At 43.4% G+C, this 20,448-nt stretch overlaps 1 protein-coding gene across 1 annotated transcript in view; it reads left to right on the plus strand.

The window, feature by feature from the left end:
* The window catches only part of LOC142248998 (cytochrome P450 4B1-like), a 50,285-nt gene that overhangs the window by 20,242 nt on the left and 9,595 nt on the right, over nt 1-20,448 (plus strand). The window contains exons 4-11 of the mRNA XM_075320525.1: nt 9,759-9,886; nt 10,037-10,161; nt 10,673-10,824; nt 12,131-12,237; nt 12,814-13,004; nt 15,092-15,225; nt 16,945-17,009; nt 18,831-18,913. Of these exons, the coding sequence (XP_075176640.1) occupies nt 9,759-9,886; nt 10,037-10,161; nt 10,673-10,824; nt 12,131-12,237; nt 12,814-13,004; nt 15,092-15,225; nt 16,945-17,009; nt 18,831-18,913 (985 nt within the window). The remainder of the gene's footprint in view (nt 1-9,758; nt 9,887-10,036; nt 10,162-10,672; nt 10,825-12,130; nt 12,238-12,813; nt 13,005-15,091; nt 15,226-16,944; nt 17,010-18,830; nt 18,914-20,448) is intronic.

Raw genomic sequence — 20,448 nt, forward strand, 5'->3', positions numbered from 1 at the left:
TTGGAGAAGACAAAGCCACGTACCACTTTTAAATCCTTCTCTGACAGCAAAACTAGAGATAAGCGAACTCGTGGAAGTTCGGTTCAGTGGATGCAGCCAAACCGACCTTCTACAGGTTTTGACCTGACCTGAACCACAATGGAAGTCACTGATTGGTAGTTTGGATCTCCGCACAAATGCAGCCAGCCATAACCAGATCATTTCCGGGGGAGCTTGGGCAGGTTTAGTGCACACTACATAGGATCATGCTGTGGTTACCTCCAGTGCGAGCCATTCAAAGCGTCTCGCACTGGACTGAGCAATGAGCATGCCTGAGCACAGAGGTGTGACTGGTCAGCATACGTAAAGCACCTAACAACTCAGAACCCGAATGCTGGGTTTCATTTGGAAAGTTGGTGTTCGGCTCAAAAACCGAACATCGGCTCACTCATCTCTAGCCAAGACTGTATCCCCGTAGCAAACGTGGGTCAGTTCACACCCCAGGTCCAATCTGCTGACCCAGAAGTATAGGGGGGTCAGGGATCAGGGTACCTGCCAGGGAAAGGACACAGGCCAGGTATGACCGGGCTTGGTTATTCAGGCGGTATGTCTCTTTGCTGATGTGAGTCAGGTTGGGCGCCGTGGCAGATAAAACATCTGGTCAATCATGTCTCAAATGTAATGTAATCGCTGCTTCTACTGCTTTGAGAACTTAACACACCACAAATCCAAGAACACCATTCTGAATTATACCAATGGTTACACTACTAGGTGAACCAGCGGAAATGCACAAACTCCATGTTAATGAGACACACAGGAGAACTAGGAGTATAAATGCAAAATCAATTTATTTTAATTTATAATTACGCTCACATACACGTAATGTAAAAAAAAAATGTGAAAAAAGAAAAGAATAGGACAAAATAAAAAAAAAATACAGCCAGGAGGAAGGGGCGAAGAGGCTTGACTGGCATAATGTTATTCAATGCGTGTTCATAGTGAATTCCCGATTCTTCAACAGGAAATACAAAAACACTGGCGTCGTCGTCGGATTTAAATGGAGGCTAAAAAAAAATTAAAAAAAAACACACTGACATTGAGCCAGCATTCAACCGGCTACATATACAGTGTATTATATATGTTATTTTTCTGTGAAGATGGAGGATGGGGGCAGAGTATACATTAATGAGAAAAAAAATGAACTTTTTTTTAATTTATCAGAGTGGCTGCAATGAAAGAGAAAAAGAGTGAAAAATTTAAAGGGGTCTGAATACTTTCCGTACCCACTGTATATATATTCTATGTACAAGTGCATCTCAATAATTTAGAATATCATCAAAAAGTTAATTTATTTCAGTAATTGTCAAATACAAAAAAGGGAAACAACATATATTATATATATATAGAGTCATTACACAGAGAGGGATCTATTCCTATATAGTACATAGAGTTATTTACACACAGAGGGATCTATTCCTATATATTACTATGGAGTCATTACACACAGAGAGATCTATTCCTATATATTATATAGAGTCATTACACACGAGAGGGATCTATTTCTATATATTATATAGAGTCATTACACACAGAGCGATCTATTCCTATATATTATATATAGAGTCATTACACACAGAGGGATCTATTCCTACGGTAAATATTATGTAGAGTCATTACATACAGAGGGATCTATTCCTATATATTATATAGAGTCATTACACACAGAGGGATCTATTCCTATATATTATATAGACGAGTCTTTACACACAGAGGGATATATTCCTATATATTATGTAGAGTCTTTACACACAGAGGGATCTATTCCTATATATTATATAGAGTCATTACACACAGAGGGATCTATTCCTATATATTATATAGAGTCATTACATACAGAGGGATCTATTCCTATATATTATATAGACGAGTCTTTACACACAGAGGGATATATTCCTATATATTATATAGAGTCTTTACACACAGAGGGATCTATTCCTATATATTATATAGAGTCATTACACACAGAGGGATCTATTCCTATATATTATATAGAGCCATTACACACAGAGGGATCTATTCCTATATATTATATAGAGTCATTACACACAGAGGGATCTATTCCTATATATTATATAGTCATTACCCACAGAGGGATCTATTCCTATATATTATATACAGTCATTAAACACAGAAGGATCTATTCCTATATATTACATAGCTTCATTACACACAGAGGCATCTATTCCTATATATTACATAGATTCATTACACACAGAGGGATCTACTCCTATATATTATATAGAGTCATTACACACACAGAGGGATCTATTCCTATATATTATATAGAGTCATTACACACAGAGGGATCTATTCCTATATATTATATATAGAGTCTTTACACACAGAGGGATCTATTCCTATAATATAGAGTCATTACACACAGAGGGATCTATTCCTATATATTATATAGAGTTATTACACACAGAGGGATCTATTCCTATATATTATATAGAGTTATTACACACAGAGCGATCTATTCCTACCGTATATATTATGTAGAGCGTATATATTATGTAGAGTCATTACATACAGAGGGATCTATTCCTATATATTATATAATCATTACACACAGAGGGATCTATTCCTATATATTATATAGAGTCATTACACACAGAGGGATCTATTCCTATATATTATATAGTCATTACACACAGAGAGATCTATTCCTATATATTATATAGAGTCATTACACACAGAGGGATCTATTCCTATATTATATATAGTCATTACACACAGAGGGATCTATTCCTATATATTATATAGAGTCATTACACACAGAGGGATCTATTCCTATGTAGTATATAGAGTCATTACACATAGAGGGATCTATTCCTATATATTATACTAGCTGTACTCCCTGGCTTCGCCCGGGTTAATAACTGCTGTTAACAAAATAGAATGTAGTAACAAAAATGTATTCTGCACACAAACACCACAAAACAAATAGATAGAAATGTAATTATAATGTCTGTCTCCCCCTCTATATATATCTCTGTCTCTCTCTCTATCTCTTTGTCTGTCTGTCTCTTTCCCTGTCTGTCTCTGACTGTCTCTGTCTCTTTCTCCATCTGTCTCAATCTCTTTCCCTGTCTGTCTATCTCTGTCTATAGCTCTGTCACTTTCCCTGTTTGTCTCTTTCCCTGTCTGTCTCTTTCCCTCTCTTTCCCTGTCTCTTTCCCTCTGTCTCTTTCCCTGTGTCTGTCTCTTTGTCTGTCTCTTTACCTGTCTTTGTCTGTCTCTTACCCTGTCTGTCTCTTTACCTCTCTTTCCCTGTCTGTCTGTTTCCCTGTGTCTCTGTCTCTTTGTCTGTGTCTGTCTATTTACCTGTCTGTGTCTGTCTCTTAACCTGTCTCTCTCTTTCCCTTTCTTTTCCTGTCTGTCTCTTTCCCTGTCAGCCTGTCTCTTTGTGTCTGTCTCTTTGTGTCTGTCTCTTTGTGTCTGTCTCTTTGTGTCTGTCTCTTACCCTGTCTATGTCTGTTTCTTACCCTGTCTGTGTCTGTCTCTTTCCCTGTCTGTGTCTGCCTCTTTCCCTGTCTGTCTCTCTTTCCCTGGCTGCATTGTGACACGCCAACATTCCATATAAGGGTGTGGAGGCGCATTCTTCTGAAGTTCTGGCTGCACTGTGGCTCCCAGCTCCATTCGCTTTAATGGAGGCCGTTTTTTTGGCGAATAACTGTAAAGAGCGGGGTTAAAATTTCCCCTCAAAACATAGCCTATGACGCTCTCGGGGTCCAGAAGTGTGAGTGTGCAAACTTTTGTGGCTGTAGCTGCGACGGTGCGGATGCCAATCCCGGACATACACACACACACACACATACACACACATTCAGCTTTATATATTAGATAGAGTCAATACACACAGAGGGATCTATTCCTATATATTACATAGATTCATTACACACAGAGGAATCTATTCCTATATATTACATAGATTCATTACACAGAGGGATCTATTCCTATATATTATATAGAGTTATTACACACAGAGGGATCTATTCCTATATATTCTATAGAGTCATTACACACAGAGGGATCTATTCCTATATATTAGATAGTCATTACACACAGAGGATTCTATTCCTATATATTATATAGAGTTATTACACACAGAGGGATCTATTCCTATATATTCTATAGAGTCATTACACACAGAGGGATCTATTCCTATATATTCTATAGAGTCATTACACACAGAGGGATCTATTCCTATAGATTATATAGTCATTACACACAGAGGGATTTATTTCAAGTGTTTATTTCTGTCACTGTTGATGATTATGGTTTACAGCCAATGAAAACCCAAAAGACATTATCTCAGAAAATTAGAATGATTACCACAAAACATCTGAAAAGGCTTCCTATGCATTTAAAATGGTCCCTTAGGCTATGTGCGCACTAGGCGTTTTTGCCGCGTTTTTAGCGGCGTTTTTTACCGCGTTTTTGTGCTGAAAACGCAGTGACATTGCTTCCCCAGCAATGTCAATGGGTTTTCAGAAGTGCTGTCCTCACACAGCGTTTTTTTTTAGCTGCGTTTTTGTGGTGACCACAAAAACGCAGCATGTCAATTATTTCTGCGTTTTTCACTCATTGAATTCAATGAGATGTTAAAAACGCAATGAATAACGCATATAGCCGCGTTTCTATGACTAAAAACGCAGCTATAAACGCAAGGGGTGGGTACTACAGTGACGTGTACAGGAAGAGGATTCCTTCTGTTGGTAAACACAGAAGCATGAATCCTCCCGGTACCGTCACCGCTGCCTCCACCTCCCGTCCTGTGCATGTCAGCTCCGTGCGGCGCCATGTCTGGGCGGGAGGTGGAGGCAGCAGCGAAAACCAAAGTGAACAGTAGAAAAAAAAAATGTCATATACTCACCTGTCCGCAGGGTCCCGGTGCCATGCCCGCTCCCAGCTCCTCCCGGTCCCGCCGCTCTGGCTGTGTGCAGTCTCCCCGGGGCAGGACCTTGCTTGCAGGACCTGGCGCTGATCACCTGATGCAGTCACCTGACGCATCAGCTGATCGCGGTGTCGCCGGCTTTTTCGCGCCCGGCCGGCTATCAGCTGATCCTGCCGTCAGGGGACTTCATCAGCTGATTACCGGCAGCTCCGGCAGCGATCGTATAGGATCAGACTCCTGTCCAATCGATCGCTCCAGGAGCTGCCGGTAATCACCACAGCACATAAGTGAGTATTATTTATTTTTTTTTTCTACCGATGCATCTGCTGATTGTATAATCGGCTTTTATACAATCAGCTGATGTGTGGTGTGATTCACATCCTTGAACCTGACAGATCATCTGATCGGTATGCCTTCCAGCAAACCGATCAGATGATATTGGATCCTGATTGGACGGCGCGGGACCCTGACCCAGGATTACTGCGGAGGGGGGTTTATTTCAATAAAGATGGAGTCACTAATTGTGTTGTGTTTTATTTCTAATAAAAATATTTTTCTCTGTGTTGTGGTTTTTTTTTATCATTACTAGAAATTCATGGTGGCCATGTCTAATATTGGCGTGACACCATGAATTTCGGGCTTAGGGCCAGCTATACAGCTAGCCCTAACCCCATTATTACCTAGCTAGCCACCCGGCTTCAGGGCAGCTGGAAGAGTTGGATACAGCGCCAGAAGATGGCGCTTCTATGAAAGCGCCATTTTCTGGGGTGGCTGCGGACTGCAATTCGCAGTGGGGGTGCCCAGAAAGCATGGGCACCCTGCACTGTGGATTCCAATCCCCAGCTGCCTAGTTGTACCCGGCTGGACTCAAAAATTAGGCGAAGCCCACGTCATTTTTTTTTTTAATTATTTCATGAAATAATTAAAAAAAAAAAGGGCTTCTCTATATTTTTGGTTCCCAGCCGGGTACAAATAGGCAGCTGGGGGTTGGGGGCAGCCCGTACCTGCCTGCTGTACCCGGCTAGCATACAAAAATATGGCGAAGCCTACGTCATTTTTTTTTTCTTTTTGGGCAAAAAACTGCATACAGTCCTGGATGGAGGATGCTGAGACTTGTAGTTCTGCAGCTGCTGTCTGCTCTCCTGCATACACTAGTGAATGGAGGATGCTGAGACTTGTAGTTCTGCAGCTGCTGTCTGCTCTCCTGCATACACTAGTGAATGGAGGATGCTGAGACTTGTAGTTCTGCAGCTGCTGTCTGCTCTCCTGCATACACTAGTGAATGGAGGATGCTGAGACTTGTAGTTCTGCAGCTGCTGTCTGCTCTCCTCCATACACTAGTGAATGGAGGATGCTGAGACTTGTAGTTCTGCAGCTGCTGTCTGCTCTCCTGCATACACTAGTTCTGCAGCTGTCTGCTCTCCTGCATACAATGAACATTTTGAAGAAGGAAATGACATCAGACCTTTTTTTTTCATCAACAATCTTTAATGGCATTGTGCACTGATTAAAAACGCAGTGAGCAAAAACGCAGCAAAAAACGCACCAAATCGCGGCAAAAACGCATGCGTTTTTGCCGCGTTTTTTTAGCCGCGGGTGCGTTTTTTAGACAAAAACGCACATAAAAACGCAGCGTGAAAAAAACGCCTAGTGCGCACATACCCAATGTGATTAAAGTGTAGCTGGAATCCTGAATGAAAGAAAACAGATAAAATGAAGGTATGACAAGTAACAAAGTATTTGTTACATAAGTGAAAATAGGGGATAAAAATTAATCTATTAGAGATTTCAGACAAAAAAAGGTATTATGTATGTAAGAGTAAACTGTATGCAAAACCTAGTGTGCAACAGAGATGAAAAAAGTGTATTTGAGTTTGTGTCAAAACATATACAAGTGTATGTCAATAAATTAGATTACCACCTTTTGTGGCTTACCCTCCTTGTGGAGTGTGTCAGTGACTGCCTTCTGAACATCTGTCAAGTTAGCAGTCTTCCCCATGATTGTGTAGTCTACCGAACCTTAAGGTGACCCCTTAGTATGTTTCCTCCCAGGTGTATGTCAGAATGAACTCTGCTGCACTCTGTGCGCTCTCACCTTTGATCTCACCCTCCCCTGTCGGGAGTATCTGTGGTGTATGTCATGATGCAGAACGAACTTTGCTGAACTTGTGCACTCTCACTTTCTATGGAAAGAGCCATGTAGTTATCATAATCTTTCCTCCTGTTTTATCATTTTTTATTTTATTTTATTTTATTTTTATTTTATTTTTATTTTTTTTTCATTTATTTTATATTTTATCATGTTTTATTATTGTCTCCTTACGGTGTATGTTGTGCATTCTCTTCTACCAAAGTCTGACTTTTAGTCTGTTTCACCCATATTTTTTACACATGTCCACCCCCTTCCTTTTGTTATACACCATTTTTTCGGGAACACACAGTATAATTTTCATAATAATTTTTGTTTTTCTTTCTTTCTTTTCTTTTTCTTCTCTTCTTGACTGTATATCAATCATTTACATATTTATTTTATTAATAAAGTTTTATATCGTTAGTGTATTACAAACTTCAGAGCAGGACTGCCGGTAACACCTTGAACCCTGGCTCAGTGTCATGTTGTAATGGAAGCCACTACTTAGGGGTAGTACAGATGGAAGAGTGGTCAGGAAAGCCGGGGTCTGGTAACAGGAGGACACTTATGGACACAGGGAGAATTCAGAGGCATGTTTAGGTCACGATCCAGGGTCAGTATTCCAGGAAGGCACATAATAACTCCAGGGAGGAAACTGGGACGTAGTCAGGTAACGGTCCGGGGTCAAAGGCCAGGAGGTCACAACAGGAACAGGGAACAGGCCAAGAGAAGTCAAACAACTGTCCGGGGTCAGAAAACAGAAATCAGAACAGAGTAGAGACACAGGCCAACAGCACCACTACAAAACCAGAATATACGACTGGCAAAGTTCTGGGGGAGCATGCTCACTTAAGAAACAGAGCAATTACCAGCAAGATGAAACAAATGAGCAATACACCTCCCAGAACCAAAATGGACTTCTGCACAGTCGATCAACCTGCCAGCTCAGTAGTCCAGAAAACACAGCAGAGCATCTCCTAGTGCAAGATGCTCTGCACAGAGGAATCATGACACGTGTTCTCTCTCTTTTTTTTTTTTTAATTTTTTGCAGGTGTTTTGTAATTCGGTGCATTTCCTGATGAAGAAATGGGGATTCACTTTGAAACGCATTGAATAAAGCCCCTATATATCGCCTTTCAAGCGGTTTGGAACTTCCTGTCTTGTACAATAGCGCAGTTTAAACCACGTTTTCTCCCGATTCCTTCATATTGACTACTTGTTGGTAGCGCTTACACAAGGAGGAGAGTGTTGGCTCTTTGAGAAGCCAAGAGGGGTCTCCTGGTCAGGCATGTGGTCAGCAGGTTTCTGTTCAGCGAAATCTTTGCCGAGGAGGGAAAAGTGCATATCCTGGTAATGCAGCAATTTTTACAACTTTACGAAAGCCGGAAAAGTTCTCCTATTTTGTAGTTATAGCCAGGGTCTAAAAGCATGGCTACCCATAGTCATCCCTTTCCTTGATGCCAATAATACATTTGTCAGTCGAAAGCAATCGTGTTCGAAGCTTTCCAGCACAAGTAAGATACCCATTGGTTCACGTTCTGCCTCCCCTACATGGTTGGCTGTCATAGCTAACATTGTCATGATTAATTTACACTGATTGTCAGCCTCATCTCCTGCTCACCCTGGGATAACTCCATATTCCCTTCCATAGACATGGTGGGACATGATAGTCTCTCCTGATTGTCTGCGCTATACCTTGTGATAATTGCAAAGTATTATGAAGATTCCCTGGCTGCGTCAAGGATCATATGAGCTTTCTCTGGCTGATATAATCTTCTACAATGTGTAAAATGGCGCAAACACTACAGATATTCTGTCACATAGTAGTATGGGAGCACTGAAGCTAGCTGGAGGTGCAGCTTCAGTGTGAAGTTAGCAGACAAGCCCACTAGAGGGCAAAGGAGCAGTCAAGAAGCCGGGTCTGTAACAGGAGGTCTCGTCAATAACAAAGGAGAGAGCAAATCACGGTCAGGTGGAAGCCAAGGGGTCAGAAGCCGAGAGGTCACGTAAACTACAAGAGGGAGAACTAGAGCCGGGGTGAAGAGCCAAATTACAGGTCAGAGTCGGGAGATCAGAGTAACATACTGGGAGGAAGAGTCAAAAGTCGGAACCGGGATAAGACAGACAGGACGGGGAAGACTACGGGCAGGATCAGGACGTCAGGGAACATGGATGGACAAACAATAGAAAGAGGACTCAGGTCAGGACAAGGTAGCAGGGAAACAGGGCAGATCAAGGTATACTCCTGAGAGCCTGAATGCACACTGCCGAGCAGAAACTATTACTGGCGATGTACCGGAGGTGCAGCGCCAGGATATAACGACCTGCCCCCCGGAACGAGGCAGAATGGAATTAACCCTCCCATGACCTGTACCTTGTAGATAGGAACCTGCCATGGCTCAGCAGTGACTGAGCCAAACCAATATCATGACACATTCAAAGCAAAACTACAAATTTTTCAAATTTTTTGTGTTCAGCGAATTCCTAAAAGTTCAACATGAATTTGATTTGCATCAAATCTATTCGCTCATCTCTAATAATATTATTGTTTTTTCACCTATATAAGCTTTACATTTTAGGTGTATTACGTGTACAATCATAGGGCGTGCTCTTTGTTCAGTAATATCAAGACCTGCTCTAGTCGAAATAGATGTCCCCTACTTTCACCTGGTCTCTTCCTTTATCGTTCAGGGAAAGGTTTGCTGGTGTTGTCGGGGCAGAAATGGTTCCAGCACCGGAAGCTGTTGACCCCGGGATTCCATTACGATGTCCTGAAGCCGTATGTCCGAGTGATGTCCGACAGTGTTAATGTCATGCTGGTAAGGAGAAACGTCCACGCCAGGAACCTTCTCAGTCACCCAAAAATCTGTCTAGTGTAACAAAGAAACTAGAAGACAGAGGAGAGCAGACACCAAAGTGTGGAAATGATCCTATTGCAATGACTTGGTCTGTTGCTGAATCTTTTTTAGGACAATTTGGAGAAACTTGCCCCAAATAAGAAACCAGTGGAGCTTTTCCATCACGTCAGTCTCATGGCCTTGGACACCATCATGAAATGCGCCTTCAGTTACGAGAGCAACTGCCAGAATAACAGGTTGGTTTTTGGCAACCATATATATGTGTCTGTAAAAATGTATGATATACATTCTGTAGAGGCATGTCATGTAGCTGCTATGGAGTCTTTGGAGATAAGTGGCCCAGCTATGGTGATCACGTCATATTTGGACCTTGGTGGCAACAGGACTCCCCTCCTCATGCCAGCTGCACTACACTGCAAAAGTCATGGTACAGGACAACCTTTAAATAATCAAACACCTATAGATGAGAAAGCCAATGGCTGCCATCTTTAATAGAGTACTATTTTCCTAAATAATTATCTTAGTGGTAGGGTATCCATAAGACCTCCCGACGCATGTTTCGTCTTGCTTGATCACATGAATGATCCTTAATTCTCCCAATTTTATGTAATGTTCTTATTAGTATTAAAAAAGAAAGAAATTATCAATTTGCATATAACTTCGTGGTCCGGATTGTTTGTGGTTTAGTGGAAGCCATCATGTACAGAGCTCTGTAAGACTTGGGTGACCGCTTTCTTCTTTTCGCAGTGAAAATGACTACATCAAAGCTGTGTTTGAGCTCGCCTCCCTCGTGGATTATAGATCCTGCAATTTTATATATCATAATGACTTTATCTTCTACATCAGCCCACATGGATTCCGCTTCCGGAGAGCGCTGAAAACCGCACATGAACACACAGGTCAGAATAGATCATACATTATTCACATGTTTCCCAAAAAAAATGTTTTTGGTTTTTTTTAAGTGTTGTACATTTTATATTAAAATACTAGAATATTTGTTTTATTTATACAATTAATTATTCAATAAATTAGCTAATTAATATCTTTGACACATAAACAATGATAGTCTAGCCTGGATACAGGGGTGTACCTATCTTGTCACACAGTGTTTTGCTCTAAACTCACCGAGTGTCATGGCAGCGTCAGACTCTGTTCAGACTACAGACTGTGACACTCCACACAATGCTTTGTCTGGTGCTTCTGAGTAGCACAGGCAGGCTCGGGTGTCAACCAGCTGCATGCTCATTCGTGATCGGACTAGCAGAAGTTAATTTCTGCTAGCCTGCTGGTTACCTTTTGGATCACATGTTGCGGGAGACCTATCACAGGTACTCCCCGACTTTTTAAGATGGAGGAATTTGTTTTCCTATGCCGACTATAGCTTTCTGTTACACCGGTCCGGGTGCTGTTGTTTTCCAGCTGGTTATTTACTGCATGTTGCTTGGTGTGCTGTGGAATTCCTCCTGTTCTCTGGTTATTTCCTCCTGCTTTAGTTTTCCTCCTTATCACTTATTGTCTGATTACTCTGTGTGAGCATGCTGTGTGATAGAGTTTTGGTTTCCCCTGTTTGTTTATCACTGTAGATGTTTACATGCTCCTGTCCCTGCCCCTATCCTTGAAGTAGGCAGGAAGGGGGTACTAGATCAGGGCTGGTCAGCAGCAGGGGTAGAAAGGGGGCCTAGACATTGTCACCATCAGATGTATCTCTGGGATTAGGGACAGCTAGGGCCCCTCTAGCCTGAGGGCCAATTTAGGTGCCCCAGTCTCCTGTTATCATCTGCTACCCTGTGACAGTACCATGGAGCATACTTGTTCTCCTTCCATGACAAGCCTTCAAGAGGAATGTACATTTGCAAACAGTGAGGCCTGCCACTGGTGAATTTCGGTTGTAGCCAATCCAAGCAATAAAAATAAAATAAAATAAAAAAATCTCTCTCTTTGGCCTTTCCACACTTCTCCACTCCCCGTTTTGGAAGGTTTCTGATATTTGGTTTAGACAACCTTATCAAGACCCAGAAAACATACTGACTTTTCCGACAGTCCAGGAGGTCTACTCTTATTCCAAGAGATTCTTGGACATTCCAGGAAAATTCCCAAGTATGCCACAGAGGAGGATCATGTCACCAGTTTGATGAGACCTCTTTAAAACTCGCGATACTTGGAGGTGTTTTCATTTTCTAATTTACTTCATCCGGTTTTATTTAGAGAGAGTTATCAAACTGAGGAGAGAATCACTAAAACGAGAAACGGAAGTTGAGAAGATCAAGCAGAAGAGACATTTGGATTTTCTGGACATTCTTTTATGTGCCAAGGTACTGAAATGATCCATATACAGTATATTACCATCTATCCAGGGAAGAAGTGGTTGTTGCATCCAGGTCCGAGTGCCCTAAGGGCGTCCAAAGGCCTTTCTGCCACATAAGAAGATATCAGTATTATAAGTAGCACATAGTAGGTGGGCCTATGGCTTTACAGCTCGGATCACTCTTTTAATAGTAAATTATGAAATAAGAATAAATCAGATGTACTTGGAGACTGAGAAGGTCCAGAACATATAGGAGAGCGGTGATATCATAATGGCACTAATGGCACATGGTAGATGAGAGTCCTTATTACAGGTATTGCTTTGGGGAGGTGTAAGTTACAGAAGTAACCCCTAGTTTGGGGGTTAAATTCAGATGTAATCCCTAATATTGTCTAATGGACCTGTATACTATACTTACAGATGGAAGGTGGTGCAGTTCTTCTCCTCTCAAGTGAACAAGAGTGAGCTGCAATACTAGGCACAACCCATGAACTAGAGTAGAGCTTTTTCTAGAAAAAAATCCAGGACACCTTCATATTATCCAAATAATTTCTTAACAGAGATGTGTGCCTGTCTTTATCAGGATGAAAATGGTCAGGGTCTAACTGATGAAGACCTGCGGGCAGAGGTGGACACCTTCATGTTCGAAGGACATGACACAACGGCCAGCGGCGTCTCCTGGACATTATACTGTATGGCTAAGTATCCCGAGCACCAGGAGAAATGTCGGGAGGAGATCAGAGAGGTCCTGGGGGATCGGACCACAGTTGAGTGGTAAGAACCTAATATACAATGTTTAATGGCTTTCAGGTCATAATTAGTAGATTACAACCCATAGCACTGAGCCAGTGTAACGCTATGCTACTAGGCTGGGGTCAGATGGCCTTATAACATGGAAAATGACCGCATCAAAATTCCCGGACTGGCAGGCGGCTCTCCTGATCCGAGTGTAAGAGCTGTATAGAAATACATGAAGCTCTCACTTTCGGGTCAGGAAAGCCGCTGGCAAATGTGTGCACTTCAATACAATCTTCCTCCAAGTTATATGGCTGTCTGACCCCGGCCTTAGAATGGGCTTACACTGGATGATTATCGTGAACCACCCTTCATCCCTTTGTGGACACCTTCAGGGTCACAAAACCAGGCAGGGCCACCCGTGACATCCCCTGACCCTCACTGGCCCAGTGATAACTATTCCCAAGGCCCCGTGGGGTTCTTCACCACGTATGCAAATTACCTGTTCTGGTCGGATGGGCATCCTCTTTTTCAGCTCCTCTCCTGCGCTGTTTGCCATCCTCCTTTGATGATTGATGTGTCTGACACCTTCGTAATTCTCCACATACCTGGGCTGAATCTCGCACCTGCGCAATCATTCCTGGCTCACGCAGGCGCACTTCGCTCTGCCCCATTGCAGGCAGAGCCGAAAACATAGGTGCGCTTGCACAAGCCCGTGAGCTCGCTCACAATCTTGTGTCTGCACAGAGAGCTCACAGGCTTGCGCAAGTGCACCTATGTTTTTGGCTCTGCCTGCAATGCGGCAGAAAGAAGTGTGCCTGCATGAGCCGGGAATAACTGCACAGGCGCGAGATTCAGCCCAAACAGAGGCGTTAGACGTGTCAATCATCAAAGGAGGACGGCAACAGCGGCAGGAGGGGGAACAGGAGGGAAAAAGAGCATGCCCATCTAACCAGAACAGGTCATTTGCATACGTGGTGGTCAGATTTTATAAAGTTAATTCTGGGGTCTGCAAGGGGAGTCTGGTAACAAGGTGCACCTTCATAGAATGCAGCCCAGGAGCTGCAGAAGGTGATACTTTTGGGTCAGTACTGAAAAAACTGGTGACAGGTTCCCTTTAAATGAGCACCGATCGGCACACGTTATAGATCGGCGGTTGCTTAACACCGACAGTCAGCTGGTGTAAATCTGGCTTCATGGTGCATATACCTAGAAGGCAGTGTCCAAACCTGACCACATAGGAAAATCCACGGATGTTCTTTAAAACACCCATTACTCTCTCCCCTGAGATGTGGTGGCAGGATGATGATGATGATGGATTATCATGGCCAAAGGCTGCAGTCGCTGGCATATTGATACTCCTCTGAAGCCCAGCCACAAGTTTGGCTTCATGGGAGAAACTGTGTTTTTCCTATACATCGCAATGTTATAATTCAAGTCTCCTATGGAGACTAAAAGACTAAAAAAGGATTAATGTAAAATGTGGTGCCACAAGATAATTTTTTCTTACAGAGTTCAGAAATTTTTAAGTATTAAAATAGTAAAAAAACCTTCTAAGTTTGGTATCGCTGTAATCGGATTGAGCTGAAGATTCATGTGGCCAAGTCAGTTTTATTGCACAATGAAAGTGATAAAGAAAAAATTAAAAAAAACACTTGGAATTTTGTGTCATTAAGGCTAAGTTCACACACTGCGTTTTTTTGACGCTGTGTTTTTGTGCGTTTTTGGCTGCTAAAAACCCACAAAAACGCACCCGCGTCAAAAAAACGCGACAAAAACCGCATGCGTTTTTACCGCGATTTGGTGCGTTTTTGGCTGCGTTTTGCTGCGTTTTTGATCTCTGCGTTTTTCTGCGGTTTTCCAATGCATTGCATGGGGGGAAAACGCAGAAAAACGTAGGAAAGAATTGACATGTCCATTATTTTTTTTTAAGCTCAAAAACGCAGCTTAAAAAAACAGTTGTGTGCGGACAGCAAAATTGAAAACTCATAGACTTTGCTGGGGAAGCAAAGTCCTGCAGTTTTGAGGCCAAAAACGCACCCGAAAAACGCGCAAAAACGCTGCGAAAAACGCATTGTGCGCACATAGCCTAAAGGGGTTTTCCAATTATTATTTTATGTTTCCAGGGAAGACCTGAGTAAGCTGCCGTACACCACTATGTGTATAAAGGAGAGTATGCGGCTCTACCCTCCTGTACCAGGAATAACTCGGGAGCTGAAAGAACCAATCACATTCTTTGATGGTCGGAGTCTGCCCAGAGGTCGGTCACAGATTTTTTTTTAAGTCAAAATTATAAAAACATAATATAAAAAATTAAAATACAATTCTAAAATTCATATTTGGATATTTTTACTACAGACATAATTTTACTATGACAGCCAAAGCACAAATTAACTATTTGCTATGGGTCCTACACTCTGTGTTGGACTGGCCCACCGTAGGACCAGAGAATCTTCCGGTCGGCCCTGTCTTCTCTTTCAGGGTTGTCAATTGCAGCAGCCCTCGCAGTCGCCATGAAGCCGTTGAGTTAGGCCGCAGTCACACTTCCGCGTATCTTGCATCGCATCACCTGGCATGGCCGTACACTCTCTTGACAAGAGCGGGTCGGCTGCATGTATTTCTATGCAGCTGAGACGATCCTGTCCAGAGAGCATCAGGCCGTGCCGGGTGATATGATGCAAGACTCGCGCAAGATATGCGCAAGTGTGACTCCGGCCTTAGGGAAAATCTGGTGCCTAACGGCAGGCAATCGTTCTCTGGAAGTCAATTGTATCTGTATCCTAATGATACTAATGGAGGAGAGAGCCAATAGCTCCCTCCTCCCCCCGTTTAGCTGGTGCTGGTGATTTCTTTATTAGATCAAGCCTGCCATGACAAATGGTGCAGAGATCAGAGCAGTCTGTTAGGGAAAATCAGCAACGTGAGTTTTTTCCCCCCTTATTTTATCAGTCATATGTGGGGCCCCATTCTCCATATAGGAGAGCAGTGGGGCCCCTGTATTGCATATCAGGTATTTGTGGTGGAGCCTCCATAATGTATGTAAGGGAGCTGGGTGTCAGGCCTAAGGTTTGGGACTCGATCCGGTGACCTTGTGGTGCATAATCAGTTTCCTTCCCTGCTAGGCCACAGACTGGTCAATCTCTGTCCAAATGCTGATGGATGTCTTATCTTTGTGTTTCACTTGCTTATTGTCTCTGTCCTCTCACATCCTGGGGGGGTTCTCCTGAGAACAGCCTTTTCTGCTGGCTATTTTTCTATATGGAGGTTCAAACATGTTTTGGGGTTATATTGCTGCCTCTGGCACTGGGGACGTGACTGTGTGCAAGGCATCATGAAATCTGAAAATGACCAAAGGATTTTGGGTCACAATGTAGTGTCCAGTGTTAGAAAGCTGGGTGTATGTCCTAGGTCATGGGTCTTCCAGCAGGAAAGTGACCCCAAACATCAAGAAGCCCCCAGAAACGGATAGAAACAAAGCACTGGGGAGTTCTCAAGTGCCAGCAATGAGTCCAAATCTACATATCATTGACATCTTTCGAGAGATCCTAAAATTGCTGTTGAGAGAAGAGAAGACACCTTCAGATATGAGAGACCTGGAGCAGTTTATATAGAAGAGTCCAAAATTCCAGGAGAGAGGAGTAAGAAGCTTGTTGATGGTTGTAGGAAGCGACTGTACAGTTATTTAATCCAAAGGGCGTGCAACCAAATATTAAGTTGAGGGTCCTGACCACTTTTGGGGTTTTGCGTGAAATTATGTCCACTTTGTCTTTTTTTTCTCTGTTTTCTTTGTGTTGTTCCAATACATACAAAGGAAATAAACCTGTGCATAACAAAACATGTGCAATTGCAATAATGTTCTGGGAGAAATACTTCATTTTCTGGAAAACTTTCAAGGGTGCCAACACTTTTGGGTACCACTTCACTTGTAGCATGTTTTACTGTAATGTCTTAAAGCCTCCTTTATCTTTTGATGTGACAGGCACGGCTGTACTTCTGAGTATGTTTTGCATGAACAGATCTCCCAATGTGTGGGATAACCCGGAGGTAGGTGGAGGCTACATAGATATTTAAAGGGAACCTGTCAGCAGAAATTTCGACTAAAACCTAACAGATTCCCCCTCTGCAGCTCCTGGGCTGCATTCTAGAAAGGTCCCTGTTATTATAGTGCCCCCTTTCTGACCCAAAAAAAGAGTTTATATCGAGGTACCTTTTTGGCTTCTGAATCTCTAAATGTGTCACGGGGGCGGGCTGCCTGATGGCCGTTATTCTGCCCCCTGTTCCTGTATGCCGCCCCCATCGCCGATTTCTATACTTCTGGACGCCGCCCACTGCTCCAGCCATCCCTGCGCATGCCCAGTGCTCATCTCTCGTGGATGAGCACTGTGCCCAGCGTCACCACTGGTGACGTGCACGCAGGGTTTAGATTATGGGCGGTGCTGTGATGTTAATTACCAAGCAACCGCCCATAATCGCGGGACCGCGCATTCCCCCTCGGCCTGCTTTCTGCGCAAGCGCGCTGCAGCTGAACTCACGTCACCTCCTTCCCATCTTGCCCTGAGGCAGGAAATAGATGGGAGGAGCGCGGAGCAGTGACTACACCGATCAGGAGGAGTTCAGCTGCAGCGCGCTTGCGCAGAAAGAAGCAGGCCGAGGGTGAATGCGCGGTCCCGCGATTATGGGCGGTTGCTTGGTAATTAACATCACAGCACCGCCCATAATCTAAACCCTGCGCGCACGTCACCACCGGTGACACTGGGCACAGTGCTCATCCACGAGAGATGAGCACTGGGCATGCGCAGGGATGGCTGGAGCAGTGGGCGGCGTCCAGAAGTATAGAAATCGGCGATGGGGGCGGCATACAGGAACAGGGGGCAGAATAACGGCCATCAGGCAGCCCGCCCCCGTGACACATTTAGAGATTCAGAAGCCAAAAAGGTACCTCGATATAAACTCTTTTTTTGGGTCAGAAAGGGGGCACTATAATAACAGGGACCTTTCTAGAATGCAGCCCAGGAGCTGCAGAGGGGGAATCTGTTAGGTTTTAGTCGAAATTTCTGCTGACAGGTTCCCTTTAACTCTATAGAATTATTTTAATGGCACCTGTAATTTACAATCTAAATATCAATGTGATGCTAGTCACTACTTACGGGGAGTATAGATGGAAGAGTAGTCAGAAAAGCCGGGGTCTGGTAATGGGAGGACATGTATGGGCACAAGGAGGAAACAGAGGCGTAGTCAGGTAGATATCTGAGGGTCAGAAATCCAGGAGAACACGTAATAGGTTCAGGGAGAAAACAGAGACATGGTCAGGAAATGGTCTGAGGTCAGAAGGCAGGAGATCACGACAGGAACAGGGAGCGGGCAGAGAGACATCAAATAACAGTGCGGGGTCAGAAAACCAAGATCAAAACACTAAGAGAGACACAAGCCAACAGCACAACTGCAGAACCAGAGACTACAACTGGCAAGGTCCTGGGCGACTATGCTTACAGGCTGCCAGCGCAGAAACTCAGGAAAGCGCAGCAGAGCATCTCCAAAGGCAAAATGCTTTGCAAAGAGGAATTGTGACAATCTAGCTTGATCATGTAGATATAGGATAGATATGGACTACATGTGTATGGTGTCATGGTGTGATTATGGATGAACACTTAACACTTTGCCCAACTATATGAACAATTCAAAGTGCGCTATTGGCCACATGGTCTTCTCTTGACTATTAGTTTGCTAATTTTGCCTTTTCATGTTGAGTTTCAGGTTGTTTATAGTGTTCTTTTCATAGTCTATAAAGGTTGTGACAGGACCTTATTAGTTTGTAGTATGACGAATGGTTTTTACAACCAGGTTTTTGTGTATTTTATTATTTAGGCTTTTGATCCACTGAGGTTTTCACCTGAGAATTCATCAAACAGACATTCACATGCGTATGTTCCATTCTCAGCTGGACCAAGGTAAGACATCATGAAGCTCTAAAAAATGGATCCCTACTGCTGCATCCCACTTGAGAATGATGCTGTGACATGCATAGGGCGTACTCACTGTGAGGCACAGAGCTTGGCCGTTAGATGTCAGAGTTCAGCGTAGGACTTGTTGGTGACATATCAGAGTTGAGGGCATTTACACATCAGAGTTGAGGCACAGGACTTGGACGTTACATTGTCAGAGTTTAGCGTATGACTTGTTGGTTACATATCAGAGTTGAGGCACAGAGCTTGGCAGTTCCACATCAGAGTTGAGAGTATGTACACCTTTACGCCTCTTCCACACGTCCGTGCAAAACACTGCCGTTTTGAACGGTCCGTAGTGACCGCTTGTGTGTGTGCTTGTGTCAATGTTTGTTTTACGTGTATTATCCTTGTGCTAAACATGTGACGTCCAGATAACACACATACAACATGAGCTGGTATACTTACCTGTCCCCGGGTCTGCAGTGAGTGAAGTGAATATTCAATGAGCATAATGAGTGGACCCAGAAATACCAGCAGAGGCAGAGACAGCAGCGCAGGAGACAGGTAAGTATAAAAATTCTTTATTATTACGTGACCTGTGTTTTCTCCGGAATGTATCACACTGATGTTACACGGATCATATCAGTGTGCGGTCTGTGTGATACCCATGCTGCCAGCAGAAAATGGACATGTCGCCGTATGGAGCACATGGACACGTGTATGCTGCACACAGACACACAGTCCCTGTCAAAATATGGACGTGTGCACAAACCCATTGATTTTAATGGGTCTGCGTGTGTCCGTGTGTTCTGGTACATGTGAAAATGGACATCACACGTACTTGAGACATGGATGTGTGGAGGGAGCCTTAAGTTGAAACACAGAGCTTGCAAGTCACACAACACAGTTAAGGCAGAGAGCTTTGCAAATACATCAAAGTTGAAACACAGAACTTGGCAGTTACTCATTATAGGTGAGGCACAGAGCTTGGTAGTTACTCATTATAGGTGAGGCACAGAGCTTGGTAGTTACTCATTATAGGTGAGGCACAGAACTTGGCAGTTACTCATTATAGGTGAGGCACAGAGCTTGGCAGTTACTCATTATAGGTGAGGCACAGAACTTGGCAGTTACTCATTATAGGTGAGGCACAGAGCTTGGCAGTTACTCATTATAGGAGAGGCACAGAGCTTGGCAGTTACTCATTATAGGTGAGGCACAGAGCTTGGCAGTTACTCATTATAGGTGAGGCACAGAGCTTGGCAGTTACTCATTATAGGTGAGGCACAGAGCTTGGCAGTTACTCATTATAGGTGAGGCACAGAGCTTGGCAGTTATATATTATAGGTGAGGCACAGAACTTGGCAGTTACTCATTATAGGTGAGGCACAGAGCTTGGCAGTTATATATTATAGGTGAGGCACAGAACTTGGCAGTTACTCATTATAGGTGAGGCACAGGGCTTGGCAGTTATATATTATAGGTGAGGCACAGAGCTTGGCAGTTATATATTATAGGTGAGGCACAGAGCTTGGCAG

This window comes from Anomaloglossus baeobatrachus, chromosome 8 (genome assembly GCF_048569485.1).
Source record: "Anomaloglossus baeobatrachus isolate aAnoBae1 chromosome 8, aAnoBae1.hap1, whole genome shotgun sequence".
In the NCBI taxonomy this organism is placed as follows: Eukaryota; Metazoa; Chordata; class Amphibia; order Anura; family Aromobatidae; genus Anomaloglossus; species Anomaloglossus baeobatrachus.